Here is a 25,040-nt window from a genome sequence, read left to right as displayed (position 1 = left end):
GTTGTTTTAACTCTCTAGTTCCAGGTAATTCTTAAACCGTAATAGAATCCAGCCTAGGACCTAGTTTCTCTAATCCTGTTTCTTCAGAGTTCCTTACCAACTGTCGATCTTAAGCCACTGGTAAACTGTCAAAGCAGGCCATTCTACCACCTCAACCAGGTTACGAAATAATCAAATCTTCAGCAACATTGGCAAATGTAACGTAAAGTAGCTGACTGGAACTTGCTCAATTCTGTCATTCCGTCTAAGTACTTGAGAGAGAATGCTATCTGAAATAATTTACTCTGAATTCTGACATTTTCAAAATGAGATGAGAGAGGAAGAAAGGAGGAACAATGAGAGAAGAATAGGGGAAGAAATAAAGGGAAAAATATTACTTTTCACTCCTTTTAAAATGTAGTATTTTCTTGACCTTTTCTATTTTATTACAAATTTCTGCATAAAGTGCTTTCAATTGCTTCATCTGTTTAAAAGAGGCCAGCTAGAGCAATAACGTTGATAATTCACACTATAGGAAACTAGGACAAAGATATGAAGGAGAAAGGAAGCCCAACAGTCAAAGCCGTTTTCTGCGGTCCTTCCTTAAATGTGTGGGTTGTTTAAATTAACTTACATTAATATTTCAAAGAAGTCACGTTATTAGACCGTGGTTTACATAAAATGTCATTTAGATAAAAAGGAGAGTTTTCCACCTCATTTGAAATTTTTCATGATTTTAAAAGATCCCATCTCGAATTCTATTTATACTTCCAAATTGTGCACAGCTAATTGTGTTTCTCTTATTATCCCCTGTTCAGTGAAGAAGTTCCTTACATGTGGTAACATCTGAAGAGAATAAATGGTAATTCACAACTTCTCCTTTGATGACACAACTTAGTTTCAAAGTTTAATATAAAAGACCCTCACTGTCCATGTCCCTCACCATTATAATCCACCTACTTAAAAATATGACCTCGAATGGCTCAGAATTTTAAACCAGAGGCACCATCAGAAGGTGCTAGCAACAGTCAAAAAGATAAGCTGTCATTTCTGGGTAGCAGAAAATAGATGGCAAGAGAGATACCTCAAGTTGTTTTATACATTGTCCTGTTGTCTAATATAAAACCACCCTCCCTCAGCTTGGCAAAGAGATGCCCTAAACCATGTGTCTAGATGTAGGACTGCAGTATCTTCATATCGTCACCCCCCTGCTGGGAAAGTCTTACCCTGAAGGAAGATTCTCAATCTGGATGTGATGATTTGGACTTTGCTTTATGGATTTACAAATTATTACACATCAGAGCCTACTGCTATTAGCATACAACATACATGTCTATGTCATCAGATTTTTAAATCATTGTTTTGGAAAACAAACTGTTACCTCAGAACATAGGAAGGCCTCAGCAAGCAAGGGTACCCCACAGAGTTTGCAAATTCCAGTGCCTCATTCTAATTAAGGGAAACAACAACAAAATGTATTAATACCTTAAAATATGCTGTAAAAGTGCAGAATAGTATCATTAGATCAAGTGGTAACCCAACTCTTTTTATTCTTTCTCTCAAAAAAGACACCATTAAAATGTAAATCGGACATCAAAATACATAAAGTCCCTAGTTTCTAATTCTAAATATCTAGTTCAAAAATAGTTTGAACTTCTTTTTCATCGTCTGAATCTCAATGAGAATACTCCTATCAATTTATAACCAGCATTTAACTACAATCATGGAAATACAGCAGCTTTAAAGTGAATTCACTGCGTACAATGCATTCGAGTTGCCCTGTAGTTAACATCCCCAGTAGTTAACATTCAGGTTACATCTCTGCAAAAATGAACACTAACAAACTTGTGTTTCTCTCCTTACCAAAGTATTAACAGCTTTCCATGGTGCCTGAGCCACCTTCAGCTCATCTAAGACAGCAGAGAACATGGAGCGATCCTCAGCCCTGTCAATCTGAAGAGGGCTTGTGCCCATGATCTTGACACCATTCTTGTACAGAGGCACTGCCAGGTTGTTTGGAATCTGTCCTCCAACTGATATGATGCAACCGCCACATGCCTGCAAAAGACATCCATAATATAGGCCACTGGGGTAACATTGTTGTGAACAGACAACTGTACTAATATTGGCTCCATTCCCTTTTTTGATAATGTTTAACATGGTTACGGTATTTTCATCAGTCTCATCAACGGATAACATTAAGTTATGCCACAAAGAGATAAAGAGACATAGCTCTGGCTTTCTAGACATTTACATACTAAAATATATGCAAGGCTTCCATACAGCTACACACAAGCACCATTTGTGACATTTGCAGACGTGGCCATTAGAAAAAGCCAGTAAAGCCAATTAATATTTTACCATGCACTCTACACTATAATCAATTAATTTCTGGACGACTGTTGTAATCTCCTAAATGGATACAAATCCCTTCCTCCAACACTCACTTCTCCTGTCCCCCTCAACCCCAGCACTTCGCATTCAGATTAATCAACTTAAAATTTCTTCACCAAATTACTCCTACACTCAGCATTCTCCAAAGGCTCTCATTGTCTAAAGAATAAAATGTAAACAATTTGTGTTGAGATAAAGACCTCTGGAAAATTAAAACTTTCCAGTCTCATCTATCATCACATCTCTCTGCTCTGGGATGACCACTCTACTCACTGTCTCCAACTACATACATTCCCACTAGCAAGCTTTCTGCTGTTGTTGTTGTGTGCCATTGAGTCTATCTTCGGCTCATGGAAAATCCATGTGTTACAGAGTAGAACTGCTCCACAGGGTTTTTTTGGCTGTAATCTTCAGAGGAGAAGATTGCCAGGTCTTGCTCCTACAGAGCCACTGAGTGAGTTTGAGCGCCAACCTTTTAGTTAGTAGCCCAGTGCTCAAAAGTTGTTCCAGCAGGGCTCCCTTCTGTACACCCTTCTTAACCTTTCCCCATCATTGTTTCCTTTCTTCTTCTCTCCTCTCCCTTATCTAAACTCTCACCAGTCCAGTTTATACTCCGCCTTCCATTTCAACAATCTAATTCACAGTCCTCGTTCCTTTACTGCTACCCCAGCGCTTGTCTATAGCACCCAGTAACTGATTTTCCTTTCTATTATCTAACTACTTGCTTTAAAAGCAGTCCTCGGATGTTAAGCCTGAATTTGGATGTTTGGTCAGTGTAATAACTCCTTACTCAAAATTGAATCTCCTATTATTGGCTGGGAGCCCTGCTGGTGTAGTGGTTAAGAGCTCCGCTGTTAACCAAAAGGTCAGCAGTTCAAATCCACCAGCCACTAAGGGGCAGTTCTACTCTGTCCTATAAGGTCACTATGAGTTGGAATTGACTCAATGGCAATGACTGTTATTGGCTAAGATTAAAACAAAAACAAAGCCTATCAAATCTCAAAATCTCTTGAAACTGGTTATAGTAGTGTTGGTAAGCCAGTGTGGGATACTGGGGATTTGGATTTGGAGGTAGAATTGCTTTCCCATCTTGGTTCCCTCTGTGAACCTCCTTGAGGTTCTGTTTTCTTGTCTGTAAACTTAGGATAATAATACCTGCCTACTTCACAAGGTTGGAGCCCTGGTGGTGCAGTGGTTAAGAGCTCAGGCTGCTAACCAAAAAGCTGACGTTCGAATCCACCAGCTGCTCCTTGGAAACCCTATGGGGCAGTTCTACTCTGTCCTAGAGGGTCGTTGAATCGGAACTGACTCAACAGCGATGGGGTTTTTTTTGTTGTTGTTTTTTTATTTTTTTGGTTTTTCACAAGGTCACTGTGTAGATTAAATACAATGAAAAGATTAAAGGTCCTACAGACTATACAAACTTCACATTATTATCGGGAAATATAATGTTTGACGCAATTCGTGTTTGCCAGAAAGATCCTCTAGTGAATTTTAGTGTAATAACTACAGTGACTGTTACACGCCAAATGTATCTTATCATTATTTGGAATCATTCTGAAACACTCTTTAAGGGACAGAAATCATACTACTGCCTAAACAATTGAATATTTACATGTATTGTAAACAGTGCTGAAAATAATTCACCATTCTGCATTTTTATAAGTACACTTATGCTACTTTTATCAGCATTTTAAAATATGTTCTATACACATTTTCTCCAAAACCTTTAAAAAGAATTATTCTCATTACTACAATAATCTTTTTATTTGCTTATTATTTTTAGTTTATTACCAGCATTGCTCATATTTTAGAGGCTTAAAAACAAATTCTATGGTTCAATGTATACAAAATTCTCTTATGTGAAACACTTCAAAGTAATTTTTAAAAACTAAGGGGGAAGTAGCAACTGATGAGAAAAAGTTGGAATCGATTGCATTAAACAGGAGTTTACAGGTGACTAAAAAGGACTTTAATTAATAAACACATCAATGCTTTTCAAAATAGCTTTATGAAACTGATTTCTATTTTTTTAAGACTACCAATTTTCAAAACAATAATAATATAATAAAAAAAATATATAGCTGTTACTATTTACTGAGGACTTTACTGTGTATCCTGGACTATCTGGTTTGCCCTTCACAGTATCCCTATGAGGTGGTCATTACTACCCCCATTTTACAGAGAAGGAAACTTAGGCTCAATGAAAATGAAGTGACTTTACCATACCACTTATCTAGCAAATGCAGGGCCAGTGTCTGAACTTAATTCTACAGATTTTAAAGCAGTTACACTTAACTAATTTTAATGTACAAGTATTCTAATCTTCAGCTAACTGTACATTATTCTGACTGGTTTCAAAGGCAGCTAGTGTTTGAGGATAAGAGAAGAGCTATTTTTAAAAAATTGGTTTTGATAATGGGGAATTCAATTATCGTTAAAGAACCTCATTAATATCCATGGGCGAATTCATCTAAAAGCAGCCATAGAAGTTTTTAATCTTTCCTTAAACCATTTCACGGGAAAACAATTATGTGTAAAACACCTGTGCCGCTGTTGCTTATAATGCTAGTTAATATGTTTTAAACAATTTTTCGTGTTTCACATATTTGTTATAGATCTCAATTTTGTTGTTAGTGTCTTGAAGGTAAGGACCTGGTTTTATAACTCTTTAGCCTGCCCAGCCAGGCATTTACCAGATGCTGAGGAAATATTTATAGCATGTATTTGCTTTGATTTCCAACTATCTATCTGAAATGAATATTAAGGAGGGTGATTAGAAAAAACACACCAGAGAAAGAACTGAAAAAATGTATAAATTCTACCTGTGGATAAATTTCATTATACTGAAAGATTAGTAGGCCAGGCCTAAATAGACAACTGATTTATATGGCCATCCTAAATCTCTCTACTCTTTCTTAATAATAATATAATCATCACATTGTTCTGACACTATATACTTTACAATGTAATTTCAACCACAAATCTCATTTTACCTTCACAGTGCTTGTGTGTAGGGTGCTTTAACACTCATATGATTCATTAAATAAATAAAACACAGAGAGTCAATGAGTTGTTAAGTCAAAACTAGAATTTAAGTATTGTGGCTCCAAGTCCATATTTTTTTTTTTTCCTCTAAATGACCATATTTTATATATAAGGATGATTCTTTATGGTAGAGAATTAATTGTAAGACATGAAAAGGCACCACTACTGGACATTACTCTGAAATTGTCCAGTGGTTAGTTTTGTTTGTAAGATAATTTAAATTGTTCCACAGATTTAGGGTAATCTGGGATGATATGAATCCACAGTGAAGATACACTCAACAATATCAGAGTGGGGGCAGAGCAGCAACTATAAGAGAAACCTATAAAGGAACCAGAATCATGCAGAATGAACTCATTGATCTTAAAGTGAAGACTAATGGCTTCATTGGATGGAACAGAGAATTAACTGGTCCTTTTGAACAACTGACTTCTCTCCTCTGGGAACTGTTCATCATTAAACAGCAATATCATAGTAACTAGAAAGAGGCTGTTGATTGTATGTCTAAGTGAGCAATTAAATCATTCTGCAATAAATTTATAAAGGGCCATCTTATACTAGTTAATAAGTGCCTGGCACATGTTACCAAGTTTCCAAGCTGGAACACTTAGAAAGAAAAAGTGAGTTGCATATAAAAATTAATCACTCTGTGCCAGGGCCTCAAAAATAAAAGGCTGGGGAGATTTTTTAGTTTCACTACAAAATTAGACAATGGAAGACACTGGCAGCTCTTTCTCCTAAGGGGAATTACAATATAAATCTACATACATGAATACAAATATATAAAGTGTGCACTGCATATATTCTTTTTTTTTTTTTTTTTTTTTTTACCTCCTGATGGTAGATGTCTAGGATTCTCTCTAAAGACAACTCTTCAAAGTACAGTTTGTCACATTCATCAAAGTCTGTGCTCACAGTCTCAGGATTGCAATTCACCACCACAGTCTTCTTGCCAAGTTGACGCAGTGTGCGAATACTGGAGACAGCACACCAATCAAATTCCACGCTGCTGCCTGCAGAGACAATGAGATTGGGAAAAGGGGTAGGAGAAACATAAAGTTACAACACAAAGAAAAGCAGAAATACATCACCTGTTAGTCCAGCCTGAGGAAGTTAATACTCCTTCAATTCAATTTTTAAAACACCAAAATATAAATTTCAGACCCATGATGAACACTATATGAAGAATAGGAAAAACAGGGACTAATTAAGCAACGATTACATGCTATGTTCTGCACTAGGGAATTCTCATTTTTGAAGCATTGTAAACCTCAAAGTTAATGGGAGGTCATTTTAATGATAAAAATAACTCTCATTTACTGAAAAGAAACTCAGAGTGAACCTCTCTATACAAGCAAAAATAGTTAAAGTCAGTGATCACAGTACTTGAGCTCTTGTTTCAGTCCTTCCACTTCCTCTGCTGTCTGAGGGCTAAACCAAATGATCGCTGAGGCACCTTGTAAAAACCTGATTGATTGGAAAGTCCTGACCTTCCCAAGCATATCCTTCTAAGCTTGGCAAAAGCACCCCATGCAGAGTCAGTGACCTTCTATGGAGTAATTTGAAGTACAATAATGACCTAAATATCTGAAAATATCACCTCTATAGGGATGCCATCATAACTGAAAATCTTGGGACTTATATTAATCCTGTGAATCAAGACATTTTCTCCTAAAAGTTCATGTCAAAATAACATGTTAATTTCTATTATCAAGTATGCATATGTTTGATAATCAGCTCCACTAGCCCTCCCTGGGCTCAAAAGTAATGCAGATTTGTGTCATAAATTAGGTAAAATTTGAGGAGTTAGGAAGAAAGGTCCAGAGAGAAGGGTAGATGCTGGTGACGGTGTTCAGGGCATTTAGCCATGAGGTAACTAAGGTGGTAGGTGGTAAAGGTATCAATGCTTTTGGCCCACTTCGAGGTTTGGCCAAAGATTGGTAAACTAGCACATCCTGAAGTACTTATTTAATTTAAAAAAAAAAAACTAAAATAAACTTTGCTTCAAAGCAATCAAGATTAGCCAAAAAAAAAAAAAAAACCCAAACCCAGTGCTGTCGAGTTGATTCCGACTCTTAGCGACGCTACAGATTACATGCATTTAAATCATATAATATTTTAGCATTTCCATGTTAGAATACTTTATAGAAACTAAATATTAAATAGACTTGTGGACTAATATTGTCCATTTAAATACATACCTTATAACCGTATTAAATCTTAATTCATTATTAAGTATCAAATTTTTAAGTGTCCTTATAATTTCTTGTAAGTATGTTTTAATTAGGTTATATAAAGCTTCGCCTTGGCATTAATGAGATGAGCTCTTTGCATTTGATATAAGCAGAAGTCATTGTGTTAGGTCAGAGATTGTATCTCTAAATGTAATTTCTGGCTGATGTATAAAGTCCATCTGCAAATGTAGATCTTTGTGAAAAATATGTTAGAAGAAAAAAAGTTAAAGTCCAATTTATTTTACAACCTCAGCAAGAGGCTCAATTCAGTTCCTGAGGATGTAAATGATAAAGGGATGACATGATGAAATTAAAGGAGATAGAATTTGTAGTTGAAAGCCAAGTTAGAGTCCCACCTCCGAGTTTCGGCTTTCTCTCTCTGAACCTCAGTTTCCTAATTTGGAAAATATGTAACACAACACCCACTTTGCATAGTTCTTGGAATAATGGAATTAACACATGTGAAAAGTACTATATAAACTCTAAAGTACTCTGTAAATATATCATTTTACCAATGTGATATGGACCACAGCCCAGCACCATCATTCCATGGTCATCAAAATTGATATCATGCTCCTGAGGGAGAAAAACAGAAGAAGTGGAAATTATTGTGTTATTCTTTCTTCTATTTCTCCTGTCTTTGAATGTGTCTTTCTCATTCTTCTTCATGTTGGCATGCACCTTCTTTTAGACTCTGGGAACCCCTAAGTATAATGTGTTATACAAGCTCTGCTTATTTGGAAAAAACAGATCTAGTTCGCTATTCTTTTAATTAAATAGTCATGAGAGAATTGTACGTTCATGTAACCATTCTCCTTATCATTTTTTTACTTGTTTGATTTCACCTTAAGGCAATTCTTAAAGGAGTGAATATAAAAACACATCATCACACCTGACCTGCATGAGGCCATTTTTATTACCAAGATCACTAGATAAGCAAAAAAATATATATATATATATATATATATACATATTTACACACCCCAGGCAGACCATGTACTAAATCTAGAGATTTCTGCATATGACAGTTTGACAGTTCCTACCTGACCATTGTAGGTAACATAGAGATAGTTTGTTACTGATGGGTATTCTGCAGCCAGGGTATCAATCTGCAAGAAAACATAAACAAGTAAATACATAGGAATGTCCCTCCCTTTCTCACTGTAACATTGTTCAAGATTGATTGATTGTGCATCTTTTGTGCTGCATTCATATTCCTTTAACACCTGTTACTGTCAAATATAAAGACAGGAAAAAGGTAGGTACAACCCACCTGCTTTCTAATTCTGAAAAAGGGAGGGGAAAAAACAACAAATAGTGATATTGTCTAGTTACCGCCTGAGCAATAAATGGCCACGCACAGCAGTGGGCATCAGTGCACTGCTACACTCTACCTTTCATGAACACTACAAGTGGTCATGTAGTCAACGGGTTACCTGGAGAGCTCACCCAGCCAGACGTCTAAACAAACCAGCTGCATAAAAAATTGGAATAAAATAACCTATATAAGGGTGTCTATAAATGTGTAAGATTTAAGTTACCTACGGCAAATAAATGTGTAAGACTTAAGTTACCTATGGCACTGAACGGAAACTCTGGTGGCGTAGTGGTTAAGTGCTACAGCTGCTAGCCAAAAGGCTGACAGCTCTAATCCACCAGGCGCTCCTTGGAAACTCTATGGGGCAGTTCTACTCTGTCCCATAGGGTCGCTGAGTCGGAATCGACTTGACGGCAAGGGGTTATGGCACTGAACAATGATATGACACAAATACCATAAAACATGGGCAGGGGGCTGGGGAGCAGTAACTCATTAAATATATTTGGGACAAGTAAATCAATTCAGCTCTCTAGGGCCAGGAGCTCAGCGTAGTGAGCAAGCATGTGAGGCTGACAGGGCAAGTTAGTGCAAGTCAGGTGAAAAGGAAGAAAGATAATAATTGCTGAGTAGAAAATATTCAGCATCGAGCCTGGGACCTAAAGGTATGCATGTACCCCCTAGGGACCCAGGAAAAAGTCAATGCTTTTAAAGGACAAAAGCCAGCTGGTGGTACTTTAAGCTAAGGCATCTCTTACACTAATGGACAAAAAGAAAAAAGAAAAAATTACAAAGGCACACCTATGAATGTGCATGTGTGATTGTAATAAATACTAGAGGAGCTCATTACTCCCAGCCCTATCACAATGAATACTAAATGAACCATAACGATGGGGCACTTAAAATAAAGTATTACCCTGTAAAAAGTTAGTGCCAAAGGAGATAACTAGTCTTTTCAAGAGGGTCAGCCACCATGCTGGGGTATTTCAAGTCCCTCTATTACACTAAAGATTTCTCTTACTACAGCTATATTTGGACACAGGTCAAAAAGCAGAGGAGAGGTCATTTTGATTTTTTACTTCCACTTAGGTCCAGAAAAGCAGGTACCCACTCTCATATCTACCTCCCAGGGAGCCTGTGTCCTCTTTCTTTAAAGCATAAATCAATCCCATGCCGAATAAAGTTGGTGAGATCATAGCATCAACTGGACAAGTAAAGCCACTTTCTAATTTCACTCATCGTTTTGTTGGCAATCGCTTTTTGAGTTGGTGGCTATATTTCACCTGAGGAACACTGGGAAGAAAGAACCTTCTTTACCTGTTTAACCCAAGGGTGGATGTTTTTCTTCAACCTCAGCTCCCTGGTCTGGGCCTCAGTCAGCCCAAGGCATTTTGAAATCTGTTTGTCTGAGAACCCAATCTCCTTTGCCTTTTTCAGAGTTTCTTCTGTGATGGACTCACTAGAATTTAATGGAAAAAAGAGTCTCAAGGTTAGATCAAACACAGAAAGAACGAAGGAACTGTTCCATTTCAGAAACACCAAAAGCCAAAAAAAAAAAAAAAAACCAAACCTGTTGCCATCGAGTTGATGCCGATTCATAGTGACCCTATAGGACAGAGTAGAACTGCCCCATAGAGTTTCCAAGGAGTGTCTAGTGGATTTGAACTACCGACCTTTTGGTTAGCAGCCGTAGTACTTAACCACTACACCACCAGTGTTTCCAAAAACACCAAAGGCTCCTTATGTCTCATCTTCAAACATGTTTAGGTTGCCTTACCTTAGACAAAATATACAAATAAGTACGCCACTAAGTCCTCCAGCCTTGATGAAGTCTTCTACCTTTTGTAACGCTGAGCTTCTCAAACCTGTAGTCTGCTACTTACACACCATATGCATCCTCTTCCCTTCTCATTTCCTGATAAATGGCTTCTACATTGACTGTTCCAATGAATTTGCCCTTTCAAAAACAATCAGGGACCTCCTTCTTGCTAAATCCAGAAGGTTTTTCTCCATATTTATCTTCCTCAATGTCTGAGAAATGCGACCTCATAACATATGTCAGCATATGAAGCCTTTCGATGTTTGTTCTTTATGTAGTATCTTCTGAATTCCAAGAAACTGTTTCTTTCCCTACTTTATTACACACTACAACCATTTATTGTTTGTTTGTTTGTTTTCCAGAGGTTCTTCCCTCTGTTATCTGCCTTTGTCTTCCTACCATCTCAATCTCTCTTAATTCATTCACTCTCATGGGCTCAAGGTTCTTAATTAGTTGATGATTCCCAAATCTGTGGCCCCTTTCCAGTGTCTGACCTGTGCTCTAGGCCTCTAGGTCTATGAGCTTTGAGAATCCTCTTCACCTTGGAGTCCCAGTGTTGCATCAGACTGGGTATCCCCTTCATAAAATGCCTCTCTTTCCTAAGACCATATATCTGTCGATGTCGAGAAGACAGTTTTATGGCTTTGTGACTATTTTCCACTCAAGTTAGATCTGCCTCCTCATTTTCCCTATGTTTATTTCCATAGTGCAGACGTTGTTCATGCTGTCCTTCTCATCTGTAATGCCTCTGCTATTCCTTTTACCTACCCAAGTTCTAACTCCCAGCCACTCCCAAAAGGTCAACTAAAGCCAACCCTCATCCATGCAGCTGTCTCGGTCAGCTCTCACCACACTAATCTTGTCATCCTCTTAGTTCCTCTTTTGCTTAGAGCTATGGTCAAATTGGAACCATATGGTAGAGCACGTCATTATCACTTGATATTTTTAATATTTCATAGATTTCATTCACCAATCAGACTTTTTCTCTGCTAGGCTTAAGTTCCATGAGGTCAAAGAAGGCACTTGGCTCACTGACCAGACTATTCCCAAAGCCTAGCACAGTGGCCATCCCATAGACAGCACTCAATAAATACTCATGAATAAGACTATAATTCTCTAGGTTCTTTTTTAATAGTTAGAATTTAAAATGCACAGAAAAATGACTTGTAAAGAGCTAAGGTACAGAAGAACAAAACGCTACTGTAAAAGCATGTCTAATCAAACGCCTGCTGGCCCGCTACTTCAAGTCATAGTCAGTGTGATAAAATTTAATTATAATATTTTGATAGTCAACACAATGAAGGTAAAATATAACAGTGTCTTGTCAGAAGATCTAATTCATACAAAGTAAAACATTTTCAGTGAAATCCTGATAGAATGGAATTGAATTAAATCTACTGAATTTTGCTCATTCTAATCTTCAATCTATAGGGTCACTGTGAATTGAAATTCATTCAACAGCAATGGGTTTGGGTTTTTTTTTTTTTTTTTTGGTAATCTTCAATCTTCTTTATTTAATTAATTCATATTCTGAGGTTGGAGAAAAGAGATTCGAGCTAAGGTAGACAATGGCCTCCTCCAGCTTTCTGATGTCACTGTTAGTTTGGATTTTTGCAGCTACAGCTCTTCCTAGTCAACTCAATTTTCTATGGCACCTAAATACCCCTCTGTCTCCCAAATCAATGTGCTATTTCTCCCAATGAATTGAATTCCTTCTTTTTTATTCCCATTTTGAATTTTTAATCTTCTCAAGTATTCTGTAAGTTGTCCTTCAAAGCAACACATTTCCCTGTCAAACTCTTAAGTACAACCTGATTATCAAGTATTATTAATTACTTGCTACATGTGCCAAGCACTGTGCCACATGCTGTAGAATTGCACCCATCAATATGACAGCCACAATTGAAATATTAATTCAAATTGTTAAAAAAAATTAATTACTTAGATCTCCAGTCATACTAACCACATTTCAAGTGTTTAATAGCCACACATGCAGTGCAGATCATAGAATATTTCCATCCCTGCAGAAATTCTAGGGGACGGTGCTACTTGAACAGATACAAAACATATTTGAGTCAAGACATACTCATGGAATGATAGTGAGTGATTCAAAACAGTTTATGGAGGGATAAACTATGTGGTAGTAACGATGAGTACAAGGTGAGGTCAGAGAAGAGCGATAACAGTGTGAGTAGCCGTACTTAAGAAATACTATGGTAGCGAGGGACAAGAACAAAACCATAAAGAAAGTTCAGCTTTATATAGATGAAAGAGTTGAAGGATGTACTATAGTCAAGGGCAACTGCATTTGCAACAATTCGAGGGCAGCAATAGATGTTGCATGTATAGGAAGCATGCAGAGGATTTACAGTCGGAAAGAGTCAACAGGAAAATGGGCGGTGGGGGTGGAGCAGTATCTATTGAGATTCTATCACAAGTGCTTTAACTAGTGCAGTGCATTTGGCCCTGCGCTAAGTATTTTCTAAGTATGCTAATGATGGACAGACACTATGTCAACTTCCGGCATTCTCGGAGGTTACAGTATATGGGATGCAAACAAATATCCACTGACATGTCTGTTCTGTGAGAGCTGCCAAGAGATGCACACAAGGCTTCAGTTGGTGGCTTAGAGAAGAGGCTCCCAGCTCCCACTGGGATGTCTGGAAAGGCTTTACCCAAGAAGTGACTGCTGAGATCGTGAGGGACTTTGAAACACCCAAGTTTATGGTTATCTTTAATTCTGCAAACAAAAAAAAAAATTGGAAAAAAAATAGTGGAAGGATTTTTTGCTGTTGCTATTTGTTTTGGAAATGTATGTTTCTACTTTCCTTGCCAAGAATATGCTTCTAAGCAATTGCCCGTTTGTCTACATGCAAGTGTGTATTCAGCCTCAAGGTGGAAGGAAGTGCTTGACAAAGAAGCTACTTTTCTAAATTAGAACTTTGGATGATGCTCTTTTAAAATAAATATCTCAAATGGTGACTTTTGTAGAACATCTAAAATCATGTTAACATTTCAGTCTTGGAGAAGGGCGACATATTTTCCCTGTGATCTGTGATTTTATTAAAAACGTTGGTATGAAGCTTAAGTGGAGAAATACTGTACACATAATATTCTTGCCTATGGAAAAATGCTACTTGCTTGAACAGTTTCCTATCGTCATGAGGTAGCAGTAAAAGAAAATAGAAGCAAAGAATAAATCTTCAATAAGACATTTCTTAATGCAAAAACTACCTGAGGCAAAACCCACACTACGTCATTGCATGGACAACCACATTAACTTAACATAACTCAGACCCTAACCCTGAGCAACAGCTGCCCAGGCACACTTGAGAAATATCCCTCAAAAAGAACTATCACATCGGTAACTATGAATATGGAATAAAACCAAAAATCCAAACCTGATGCCATTGAGTCAAGTCTGACTCATGGCAACCCACGTGTTTTTGAGTAGATCTGAGTTCCATAGCACTTCCAGTGGTTATGATCTTTCTGAAGTAGATTGCCGGGACTTTCTTGAGAGGCATCACTGGGTAGATCTGAACCACCAACCATTAGATTAATACCAACAAAAACTAAACTAGTCGTTGTGTAGTCTATTCTGACTCATGGTGACTCTACATGTGCAGCGTAGAAGTGAACTCTATTAGGGTTTTCATGGCTGTGACTTTTTGGAAGCAGATTGCCAGGCCTCTCTTCTGAGGTGCCTCTGGGTGGATTTAAACCATCTATCTTTGGGTTAGTATCTTTGGGTTAGTAGCCAAGCTGTCAACCATTTGTGCCAACCAAGGACTCCATGAATATGAACTAAAAAGAAACAAACAAACAAACTCGCTGTCGCAGAGTTGATTCCAACTCATAAAGACTCTATAGGACAGAGTAGAATTGCCCCATAGCGTTTCCAAGGAGTGCCTGGTGGATTCAAACTGCCAACCCTTTGGTTAGCAGCCATAGCATCTAACCACTACACCACCAGGGTTTCCTTGAATATGGGCTAGGGCACCATAAATGCAAGTTTATTTAAGTCCAAAACTAAGTGAAAGCCATATATTTATCTTTAGCTACTTGGGATAAATTTTTTAATTTGTTTTTTTGGCCTTGAATGATTTGTTTTTATTTCTTCTCATATGGAATACCAGTCAACATTTCAAAGATTCCTATGTTGCTTTAAATGAAAATTAAAATGAATGGTTTAAACTAACAAACAAAAAAGAAACTACTTAGATTCCTCACATTTCTATTAGGGATGCAACAAGTTTGCATTTGTCTTGTCCACATTCAGTACTGCAGTCTTTGGCTGGAAAATGCAAAATTTCTTACTGTTTTCTACCAAAAGAGTCCCAATAGAGTATATTTAGACACCTCTAACAAATACACGAAGTCTCCCTCTTCTTCCCCCAGATAAAACTGAACTCTTACAAACAAAAGATAAGTAAAATAAATAAGAAAAAAAAAAAAAAGCTGATTGATATAATTGGCCTTGTACATAAAAACCCACTGCCCACAGCCCTCAAGTTGATTTTGACTCATAGAGACCCCGTAGGGTTTCCAGTGCTGTAAATCTCTATGGGGAAACCCTGGTGGCATAGTGGATAAGTGCTATAACTGCTAACCAAGAGGTCGGCAGTTCGGATCCGCCAGGCGCTCCTTGGAAACTCTATGGGGCAGTTCTACTCTGTCCTATAGGGTCGCTATGAGTTGGAATCGACTTGATGGCTGTGGGGTATTTCCGGGTTAAATCTCTACGGAAGCAGGCTGCCACATCTTTCTCCCATGGAGCCGCTGGTGATTTTGAACTACCAAACTTTCAGTTAGCAGTCGATCGCTTTAACCACTGCACTACAAGGGCTCCTATGCATAAAAAAGTGAAGTGAGTTAACTTTGCTCTAAGTTCTGATGGAAAAAAAAATTGCTATCCATCATTAAGATGAATTCAACTGTTACTGCTCCCTTATAGCCTTCCCCCACCCCAGAGAGATTTTAGTGTTTAAGGGATGTCTGAGAAGAGCAATTAAAAAAAAAAAAATGGAATCATTAATGAGAGAATTTCAGAGCGAGGGCAAAAGCTGTATTTCTACATAGTCTCCACCTCAAACCATACAAGGCAAGAGTTCTGAAACAGATGCTTCAAGCTAGATCTGCAGAGTAAAGGCTTAAAGCTCCCTAGCTCATTCTAGAACATCTTGCTGGTGAGCCAGGAGTCGCTTTAATGTTTGCTCACTATTCAAATAATTAGATCAGTAGCATGTTAAGATATATGAAATGCCTTGAAAAATAAGTTCATAATAAACTAGAAGAGCATATGAACACACCCATGTTCACTCACCTTAGCTTGAATGCAAACATTGGGCAGATGTCTTTATATGAGTCCCTTGGTGGTACAAACAGCTAACGCACTTGGCTGCTAACTGAAAGATTGGCAGTTCAAATCCACCCTGAGGCTCCTCAGAAGAAAGGCTTGGTGATCTACTTCTCAAAATATCAGCCATTGAAAGCCCTATGGAGCACAGTTCTACTCTGACACACACGCGGTAGCCATGAGTCCAAGTTGACTGGATGACAGCTAGATTTTTTTGTTGTTTATTTGTTTTTGGTGTTTATATTAAGTTGAAAGTGACATCTCTACTATTTCTTTCATGGCCTCTTTGATTATTAAATCCCATTCTTTAGACATGTCCATGAAGTAGTGCAAAGCACTTTATAATCTCCCTTACTGGAAAAACAGATGCTGATGCTGACCCACCATGGCAATTAGCAAAGACAGACAAGTTAGATCCCTTCCTATATTCAGTTTTGCCTAATTCTCCAGGGTACCCTACTCCAAGACAGGGAGCAGACTACCTCTCTGTGTATTTCCCTCGCTAGCTCTCTCCCTGCTTCCGCATAACACAGGGCTGACTGGCATGCCATTACACATAGAGGAAAAAATCTACTTTATTCCCAACTTGTTCTAATACAAGATTTTATTTTATTTTTCCCATTACAATAAAATAAAAGAGGAGACAGTTTGAATATACGATTCATTAGTTTTGGGCCGGTGATTCAGACAAGGTTAAATCTCGTCAGAGTCAAATGTAAGATGGATAATCTTCGGTGAGCATAAATGAGTTCGTTTAACAACGCGGAGGTTCAGATACATCCTCCTGACCTTTACCTGCTCGTATTGGGCCGCCCTCCATTTTGTCTGCTAAAAAAGAATTTCTATCACAGTGAGTTTTTGAAAAACCAAGGTAGGTAAAAGCTCATTTTAACAACAGACTGTAATATTTCTACTTTTCTAAAGGAAAATGAAAGCCTTAATTTGGAACAGATTCAAAACAGAATAATTACTAAAAGAAACATAAATGCTGAATTTGTGATTCAGAAATGCTTTTTGAAGTCTCAATAGGGAATCCTCTGTTTACATTATACCGTAAATCAAGGGAACATTAACCCAAGCTATAAATGAGATCAGCTGACTGCAGCATATTGCCCTAAAGCACACAGTTTTGAAATATGTATTGTAAGACATTCTTCTGTAATTTAATGTACTTATTTTTTTTTATGTGTACTTGTATGTCTATCTGTACTTGTTTGAACATGTACACATTAAATACATACTTCATGGCTATACCCTCTAAGCTATGCTATATATACCACTTTTTTTCCCCCTATTTTTTTTTTTATCAGCCTTCCTTGCTCTCAGAGTTCAAGGGCAAACTGCAGAGGTTACGCTTCATCATTCCGTAACACAATCTAAACAAGAAAACAAAGAAACACCAAAAGACTGTGAGGCTGGCCTTTTCATAATTTTTAGCTTCTTTTTTCTCTACTTAGCAGTACAAAATGACAGCTTGAAGCCTGAGAGGGGGAAAAACATCTTAACACCAGACAGTCAGACTTTTACACACTCTACCATAATCTTTTAATGGTTAGCATTGCTCAGCTTCTATGGAGGGAAGTCTCTTGTGTGTTTTCTGGTTTATAAACAATGCAAGCCTTTCTCGCCTGTCTCCTTGACTTCCAATGTAGATTTTGTTGTTGTTGTTTAAAATTCTACCCTGTCATCTCTGCAACTTCCTCCACTCACACTTAGTCTTCAGTAATAAAGGATAAAAGGAAATGGAATAAATTTCCTTTAATGAGGAAATTTTCACCTGGCACAGAGGAGCTAGGGAAATCTAGGAACGACTGCAGCATCGCAATTACCAGGGGAGCCAGCTCACTGCTCACAGTCCTTTCTTCTACTTGTCTGACTTTTATCTGATCCACCAACTCGCCAATAATACTAAACAAATTTCCCTCCAGATTGCAGAAGCTCTCATATGAAAATGAGCACTCCATTTGGCCTGCAATTATGGGATGGGTTTGCAATTTTATTATTATCCTCTTTTTAAAAAAATTCCCCAAAAGTCAAAGGCTGAGAAAATACTAGGCCTGATGTTCAGTAATGACACCTGCTTTTATAAGAGGTCTGAGTACGAAGCATTTCTTTGCCTCGCAACCCTCCCTAGACTCCCCTGAGTTTCTCACCAACCAAATTTCTCAATTACCTGAGGTTTCTCAAAGAACTCATATAAATGCACATGAATGCCCATTATGGCAAGAATTCTCATCTACTTGATACTGATGGCTATGTGTTGGAAGGACAAATTGAGTAGCTCACTCTTCAAGCTACCTGGAACAAAAGACGAGCAATTAAAACAATTCATCAGCTTAGGTAGGCAAGTATCACTGGACAAAATCTAGAATCAGCCTCCAACTATCCTGGAAAAACAACTCATCAGTCAGGTGATACTTGTCCAATTATCACTGGACACAATCTAGAATCAGCCTCCAACTATCCTGGAAAAACAACTCATCAGTCAGGTGAAATGAAGTGCTTCATAAATGAAAATACCAGAGGAAAGGGAACAATGGGAGAAGCAGGACCAGGAGAAGAAGACAAGGAGGAGGAGGAGGAGGAGAAGGGGCAAGAGGAGGAATTAAGCAGAAAGAAACTGGCCAGTCACTATATTTGCCTCCAGAAAACAGCTGCTCTCAAACTCTTCCCTTTCTTCTGTGGCATTCTTGCATCCACACCTTGAATGCTGAGGGTAACCATACTTTTTACTCCCTACAAATCAAAACTGATCTTCTGGAAAGAATATGCTCCCAAGTATTTATACTGTGGTCAAGAGGTATGGCCACTGTCTTACTGTCATGTGGCTAGACATAACATATTTCACCTCCAGGGACAGGCCCAGCTGCTTCAGACCCCTGTAAAGGCATCCCAGGTATGAATTCCCAAAACCCAGTGCCGTCAAGTCAATTCCAAGTCATAGCATAATTCATAGGTATGAATTAGCAGGTGAAAAAATTCTGGGGTTAGCAACTTATTACCTCCGCCTGTAATTACAGCACCGACACCCCATTTTTTTCAGATGTAATCTCAATTCTACACTCAGGACTTAAGTTTTACTCACAGCTGCAATGGCATGGAAGATAAGACATTTACCTTTCAAAAACAAATATATATACACATGTATAAAAAAAAATTTTTTTTTTATATAAAGAGTTTTTAAAATAAATAATGCAAAATTTTAAAAGAAAGTCTTTATCCTATGTCTCTGTATCCTTGAAAATCCTGTTTACCTCTTTAAAGATGACTTTCCAGGGCTTTCTTCCCATCAGACCTTGGTGTTTTCCCCACAACGGTTCTGGGAAGGGCACGTTCCTTACAACCCTTCCTCTCTTAGTGGGGTCAACAACTCAGGCAGGAAAGCCACGCAGCTCACAACTTTACAACTAAGGGGGAACTAATCTCCCACTGTCTGATTTAAAAGTCATATCTCTAAAAAGAAGCTTTTGAAAAGGGTTAGTGACTAGAATCGAAGGCAGAAGCCCCGGGCTAGATTCCCTGCTTTCCTCTGACTGGTGTGACATAAAGTACTCCACACACTCAGTGTGACTGTTTCACCATCCATAAAAGTAATGATATTTCCCACCTATATTTATAGTAGAGTTGCACCATAAGCTCACCAGAAAATATAGACACCTGTATTATAAATACTTCAAGTATATACATATATATATTATTTTTATTTTTATACTTTGTATATTTATAGTTTATATATTTACATATATATATATATTTTTCCCCCATGTGTCTGTCAGTTTGTTGTACGGTGGGGGCTTGCGTGTTGCTGTGATGCTGGAAGCTATGCCACCGGTATTCAGTTACCGGCAGGACCACTCGTGGAGGACAGGTTTCAGCTGAGCTTCCAGACTAAGACAGACTAGGAAGAAGGACCCGGCAGTCTACTTCTGAAAAGCATTAGCCAGTGAAAACCTTATGAATAGCAGCAGAACATTGACTGATATAGTGCTGAAAGATAAGCCCCCCAGGTTGAAGGCACACAAAAGATGACTGGGGAAGAGCTGCCTCCTCAAAGTAGAGTCGACCTTAATGATGTGGATGGAGTAAAGCTTTCAGGACCTTCATTCACTGATGTGGCATGACTCAAAATGAGAAGAAACAGCTGCAAATATCCATTAATAATCAGAACCTGGAATGTATGAAGTATGAATCTAGGAAAACTGAAAATCATCAAAAATGAAATAGAATGTATAAACATTGACATCCTAGGCATTAGTGAGCTGAAATGGACTGGTATTAGCCATTTTGATTTGGACAATCATATAGTCTACTACGCTGGGAATGACAACTTGAAGAGGAATGGTGTTGCATTCATCATCAAAAAGAATGTTTCAAGGTTTTTCCTGAAGTACAACGTTGTCAATCATAGGATAATATCCATACGACTACAAGGAAGACCAGTCAATATGACTATTCAAATTTATGCAACAACCACTAGGACCAAAGATGAAGAAATAGAAGATTTTTATCAGCTCCTGCAGTCTGAAATTGATCGAACATGCAATCAAGATGCATTGATAATTACTGGCGATTGGAATGTGAAAGTTAGAAACGAAGAAGGATCAGTAGTTGGAAAATATGGCCTTGGTGATACAAACAATGCCAGAGATCAAATGATAGAATTTTGCAAGACCAATGGCTTCTTCATTCCAAATACCTTCTTTCACCAACATAAACGGCAATTATACACATGGACCTCGCCAGATGGAGCACACAGAAATCAAATTGACTACATCTATGGAAAGAGATGATGGAAAAGTTTGATATCATCAGTCAGAACAAGGCCAGGGGCCGACTGTGGAACAGACCATCAATTGCTTGTATGCAAGTTCAAGCAGAAACTAAAGAAAATCAGAACAAGTCCACGAGAGCCAAAATATGACCTTGAGTACATCCCACCTGAATTCAGAGACCCTCTGAAGAACAGATTTGATGCATTGAACACTAGTGACTGAAGACCAGATGAGTTGTGGAATGATATCAAGGACATCATCCATGAAGAAAGCAAGAAGTCATTGAAAAGACAGGAAAGAAGAAAAGACCAAGATGGATGTCAGAGGAGACTCTGAAACTTGCTCTCGAACATCAAGCAGCTAAAGCAAAAGGAAGAATTGGTGAAGTAAAAGAACTCAACAGAAGATTTCAAAGAGGGGCTCGAGAAGACAAAGTATTATAATGACATGTGCACAGAGCTAGAAATGGAAAACCAAAAGGGAAGAACACGCTCAGCTTTTCTCAAGCTGAAAAAAGCTGAAGAAAAAATTCAAGCCTCGAGTTGCAATAGTGAAGGATTCTATGGGGAAAATATTAAATGACATAGGAAGCATCAAAAGAAGATGGAAGGAATACACAGAGTCATTATACCAAAAAGAATTAGTCGATGTTCAACCATTTCAAGAAGTGGCATATGATCAGGAACCGATGGTACTGAAGGAAGAAGTCCAAGCTGCTCTGAAGGCACTGGCAAAAAAACAAGGCTCCAGGAATTGATGGAATACCAATTGAGATATTTCAACAAACAGATGCAGTGCTGGAGGTGCTCACTCATCGATGCCAAGAAATATGGGAGACAGCTTCCTGGCCAACTGACTGGAAGATGTCCATATTTATCCCTATTTCCAAGAAAGGTGATCCATCTGAATGTGGAAATTATAGAACAATTTTATCATTAATATCACACACAAGCAAAATTTTGCTGAAGATCATTCAAAAACAGCTGCAGCAGTATATTGACAGGGAACTGCCAGAAATTCAGGCTGGGTTCAGAAGAGGACGTGGAACCAAGGATATCATTGCTGATGTCAGATGGATCCTGGCTGAAAGCAGAGAATACCAGAAGGATGTTTACCTGTGTTTTATTGACTATGCAAAGGCATTCGACTGTGTGGATCATAACAAATTATGGATAACATTGTTAAGAATGGGGATTCCGGAACACTTAATTGTGCTCATGAGGAACCTTTACATAGATCAAGAGGCAGTTGTTTGGACAGAACAAGGGGATACTGTTTGGTTTAAAGTCAGGAAAGGTGTGTGTCAGGGTTGTATTCTTTCACCATACCTATTCAATCTGTATGCTGAGCAAATAATCCAAGAAGCTGGACTATATGAAGAAGAACAGGGCATCAGGATTGGAGGAAGACTCATTAACAACCTGTGTTATGCAGATGACACTAACTTGCTTGCTGAAAGTGAAGAGAACTTGAAGCACTTACTAATGAAGATCAAAGACCACAGCCTTCAGTATGGATTGCCCCTCAACATAAAGAAAACAAAAATCCTCACAACTGGGCCAATAAGCAACACCATGATAAACAGAGAAAAAATTGAAGTTTTCAAGGATTTCATCTGGACCCACAATCAACAGCCATGGAAGCAGCAGTCAAGAAATCAAAAGATGCATTGTATTGGGTAAATCTGCTGCAAAGGACCTCTTCAAAGTGTTGAAGAGCAAAGATGTCACCTTGAAGACTAAGGTGCGCCTGACCCAAGTCATGGTATTTTCAATCACATCATATGCATGTGAAAGCTGGACAATGAATAAGGAAGACCAAAGAAGAACTGATGCCTTTGAATTGTGGTGTTGGTGAAGAATATTGAATATACCATGGACTGCCAAAAGAATGAACAAATCTGTCTTAGAAGAAGTACAACCAGAGTGCTCCTTAGAAGCAAGGATGGTGAGACTGCTTCTTACATACTTTGGACTTGTTGTCAGGAGGGATCAGTCCCTGGAGAAGGACATCATGCTTGGCATAGTGCAGGGTGGGCGGAAAAGAGGAAGACCGTCCGCAAGGTGGATTAACACAGTGGCTACAACAATGAGCTCAAGCACAACAATGATTGTGAGGATGGCTCAGGACCAGGCAGTGTTTCGTTCTGTTGTGCATAAGGTCGCTATTAGTTGGAACCGACTCAACAGCACCTAACAACAACAATATATATATTTTTACCTCAACCTTCTCGGCTGGGTTAATTAAATTACATCCTTCACTACAGTTGTAAATATGGATGAATATTTCTCATGAAAACTTTTCAGAAAATTCACAGTTTTCAAAACCTAGAAAAATTTTTTTCCTAAGGTATATAAATTCTGCCTTGTTTTCAAGAGGCTATAGCGACATTATGAGGTCCACGTAAGTATTACAATGCCATAGCATATGAAGTCTGTATTTGAGGGTACAAAACAATTAGAAAAAACTCCTTTTTATTATAAAATAGTTTATTCAGAGCCTTCCTAACAATTAGTAGAAATATAGCCACTTACTAAAAAAAAAAATAAAACCTACTACAGATGCTGATATACAATGTGTCCCAACACACAGTAGATTTATATCTTGGACTATATATTTTTTTCAATTAACAGTGCTGTGGATCCCTTTGAGCAAGCAAGAAACAATGCGTTTCTTACCAGGAACTACTCTTTATTTATTTCATTATTAAATTTTCATTCAAATTTTGTTGAGCGTTGACTCTATCCAAGGCACTGTATTCTGATTCCCAAGAAAATATATGGTAAATAAAGAATTGGAAGCTAATCATATTTGTTTCAGAATTGATTGCTTTCCTTAGGATGGTGAACTCTATTCTGTACACACAAATCAACAAAAGCTCTTACTAAGAGAGTCCTATATTAAAAGTATATTAAGACACCATGGTATTTGCCCTAATGGAATTTATAATTTCATTGGGGGATGATACTATCATACGTGTAATAATTACAGAACAATGAAGTGAAACTCTATGGGTGCAACTATTGCACACAATGAGCAAACAGGTAACTTATCTCCACCTTAATTTATGTTCTTCAACTCATAGCGACCCTATAGGACAGAGTAGAACTGCCCCTTACGGTTTCCAAGGAGCAGCTCTGGATTGGAACTGCCAACCTTTTGGTTAGCAAACAAGCTCTTAACCACTGCATCACCAGAGTCCAATTTATGTTCTTAGCCTAGCTTAATTCCTTCATAGTAAGATTGTTATTTTATTAAATAAAGCATAAATATGACAAACTAAGAGCAAACACAATTTGTCACTTCCTAAGAATTCATATACTTACCTACTTCCTCTTTCTCACTGTGCATTGGGTCCTTATAGTTTAGCTTCCACTCCTGCTACCCTATCATTAAAGTTGGTGGATTTGCCCAGTTCTCTATCTCTCTGCACCCCTTAAGCCATGAAAAACTGCTAAAAGTGTCCTCCTGTTTTATTCTGTTTTAAATTCTCCCTTTCTTTAGCTCCAGTGACACTGGAATATATTGAGGGAAGAGAATACTGTCCTTGGACTCAGAAAGTCTTGAACTCAAGTCCTGGCTCCAACATAAGCTAGCTGTTAAACCCTGGAGCATTTACTTAAACATTCTGAGTCATGGTTTCTTCTTGGAAGTATAGGTCAGGTGTGCCTACCTCCTGGAAAGTATTATATTGTGACTTACATTTGCTAACTTGTGCAAAGGTCTTAGGGCTTTTGCTTTTAACATCTTTTGAACTTTCATGGCCTTGCGTATCTGCCTCTCATAGAGCCCTTAAGCATCCTTTCTTGTGTGTATGTATGTATATATTTCATCTCTGAAAATAGATTACAAACTCACTGAAGGCAGTTTAATGACTGATAATTATTCATCTGCAAATAGCATTGAAGCTAGCATAATGCCTTGAACATAGTAGGTATGCAATAAATACTTAATGACTGAATAGATAAGCAAATACCATCTGGTCTAATGACAGTCCTAATACAGAGAAAAGCCATCAAGTAAACAACATAACTCATCATGCTGAGAACAGAACACTTGACTTAGGGATAATCTATTAATTCTTTACTATTAATAGAGGCATACACAGAAATTCTGTGCA

General features: G+C 38.0%; 1 protein-coding gene across 1 annotated transcript in view; it reads right to left on the bottom strand.

Moving 5' to 3' along the window:
* Positions 1 to 25,040, bottom strand: part of CPS1 (carbamoyl-phosphate synthase 1) — a 132,474-nt gene that overhangs the window by 28,321 nt on the left and 79,113 nt on the right. Inside the window, exons 22-27 of the mRNA XM_049888995.1 lie at positions 10,288 to 10,429; positions 8,699 to 8,764; positions 8,168 to 8,231; positions 6,253 to 6,434; positions 1,843 to 2,037; positions 1,361 to 1,428 (exon numbers count right to left, since the gene is read on the bottom strand). Coding sequence (XP_049744952.1) covers positions 1,361 to 1,428; positions 1,843 to 2,037; positions 6,253 to 6,434; positions 8,168 to 8,231; positions 8,699 to 8,764; positions 10,288 to 10,429 — 717 coding nt within the window. The remainder of the gene's footprint in view (positions 1 to 1,360; positions 1,429 to 1,842; positions 2,038 to 6,252; positions 6,435 to 8,167; positions 8,232 to 8,698; positions 8,765 to 10,287; positions 10,430 to 25,040) is intronic.

The sequence above is a fragment of the Elephas maximus genome, chromosome 6, assembly GCF_024166365.1.
Source record: "Elephas maximus indicus isolate mEleMax1 chromosome 6, mEleMax1 primary haplotype, whole genome shotgun sequence".
NCBI lineage: Eukaryota > Metazoa > Chordata > Mammalia > Proboscidea > Elephantidae > Elephas > Elephas maximus.
The sequence above is the reverse complement of the archived record's forward strand: the minus strand, read 5'-3'. Positions and strand labels throughout refer to the sequence as shown.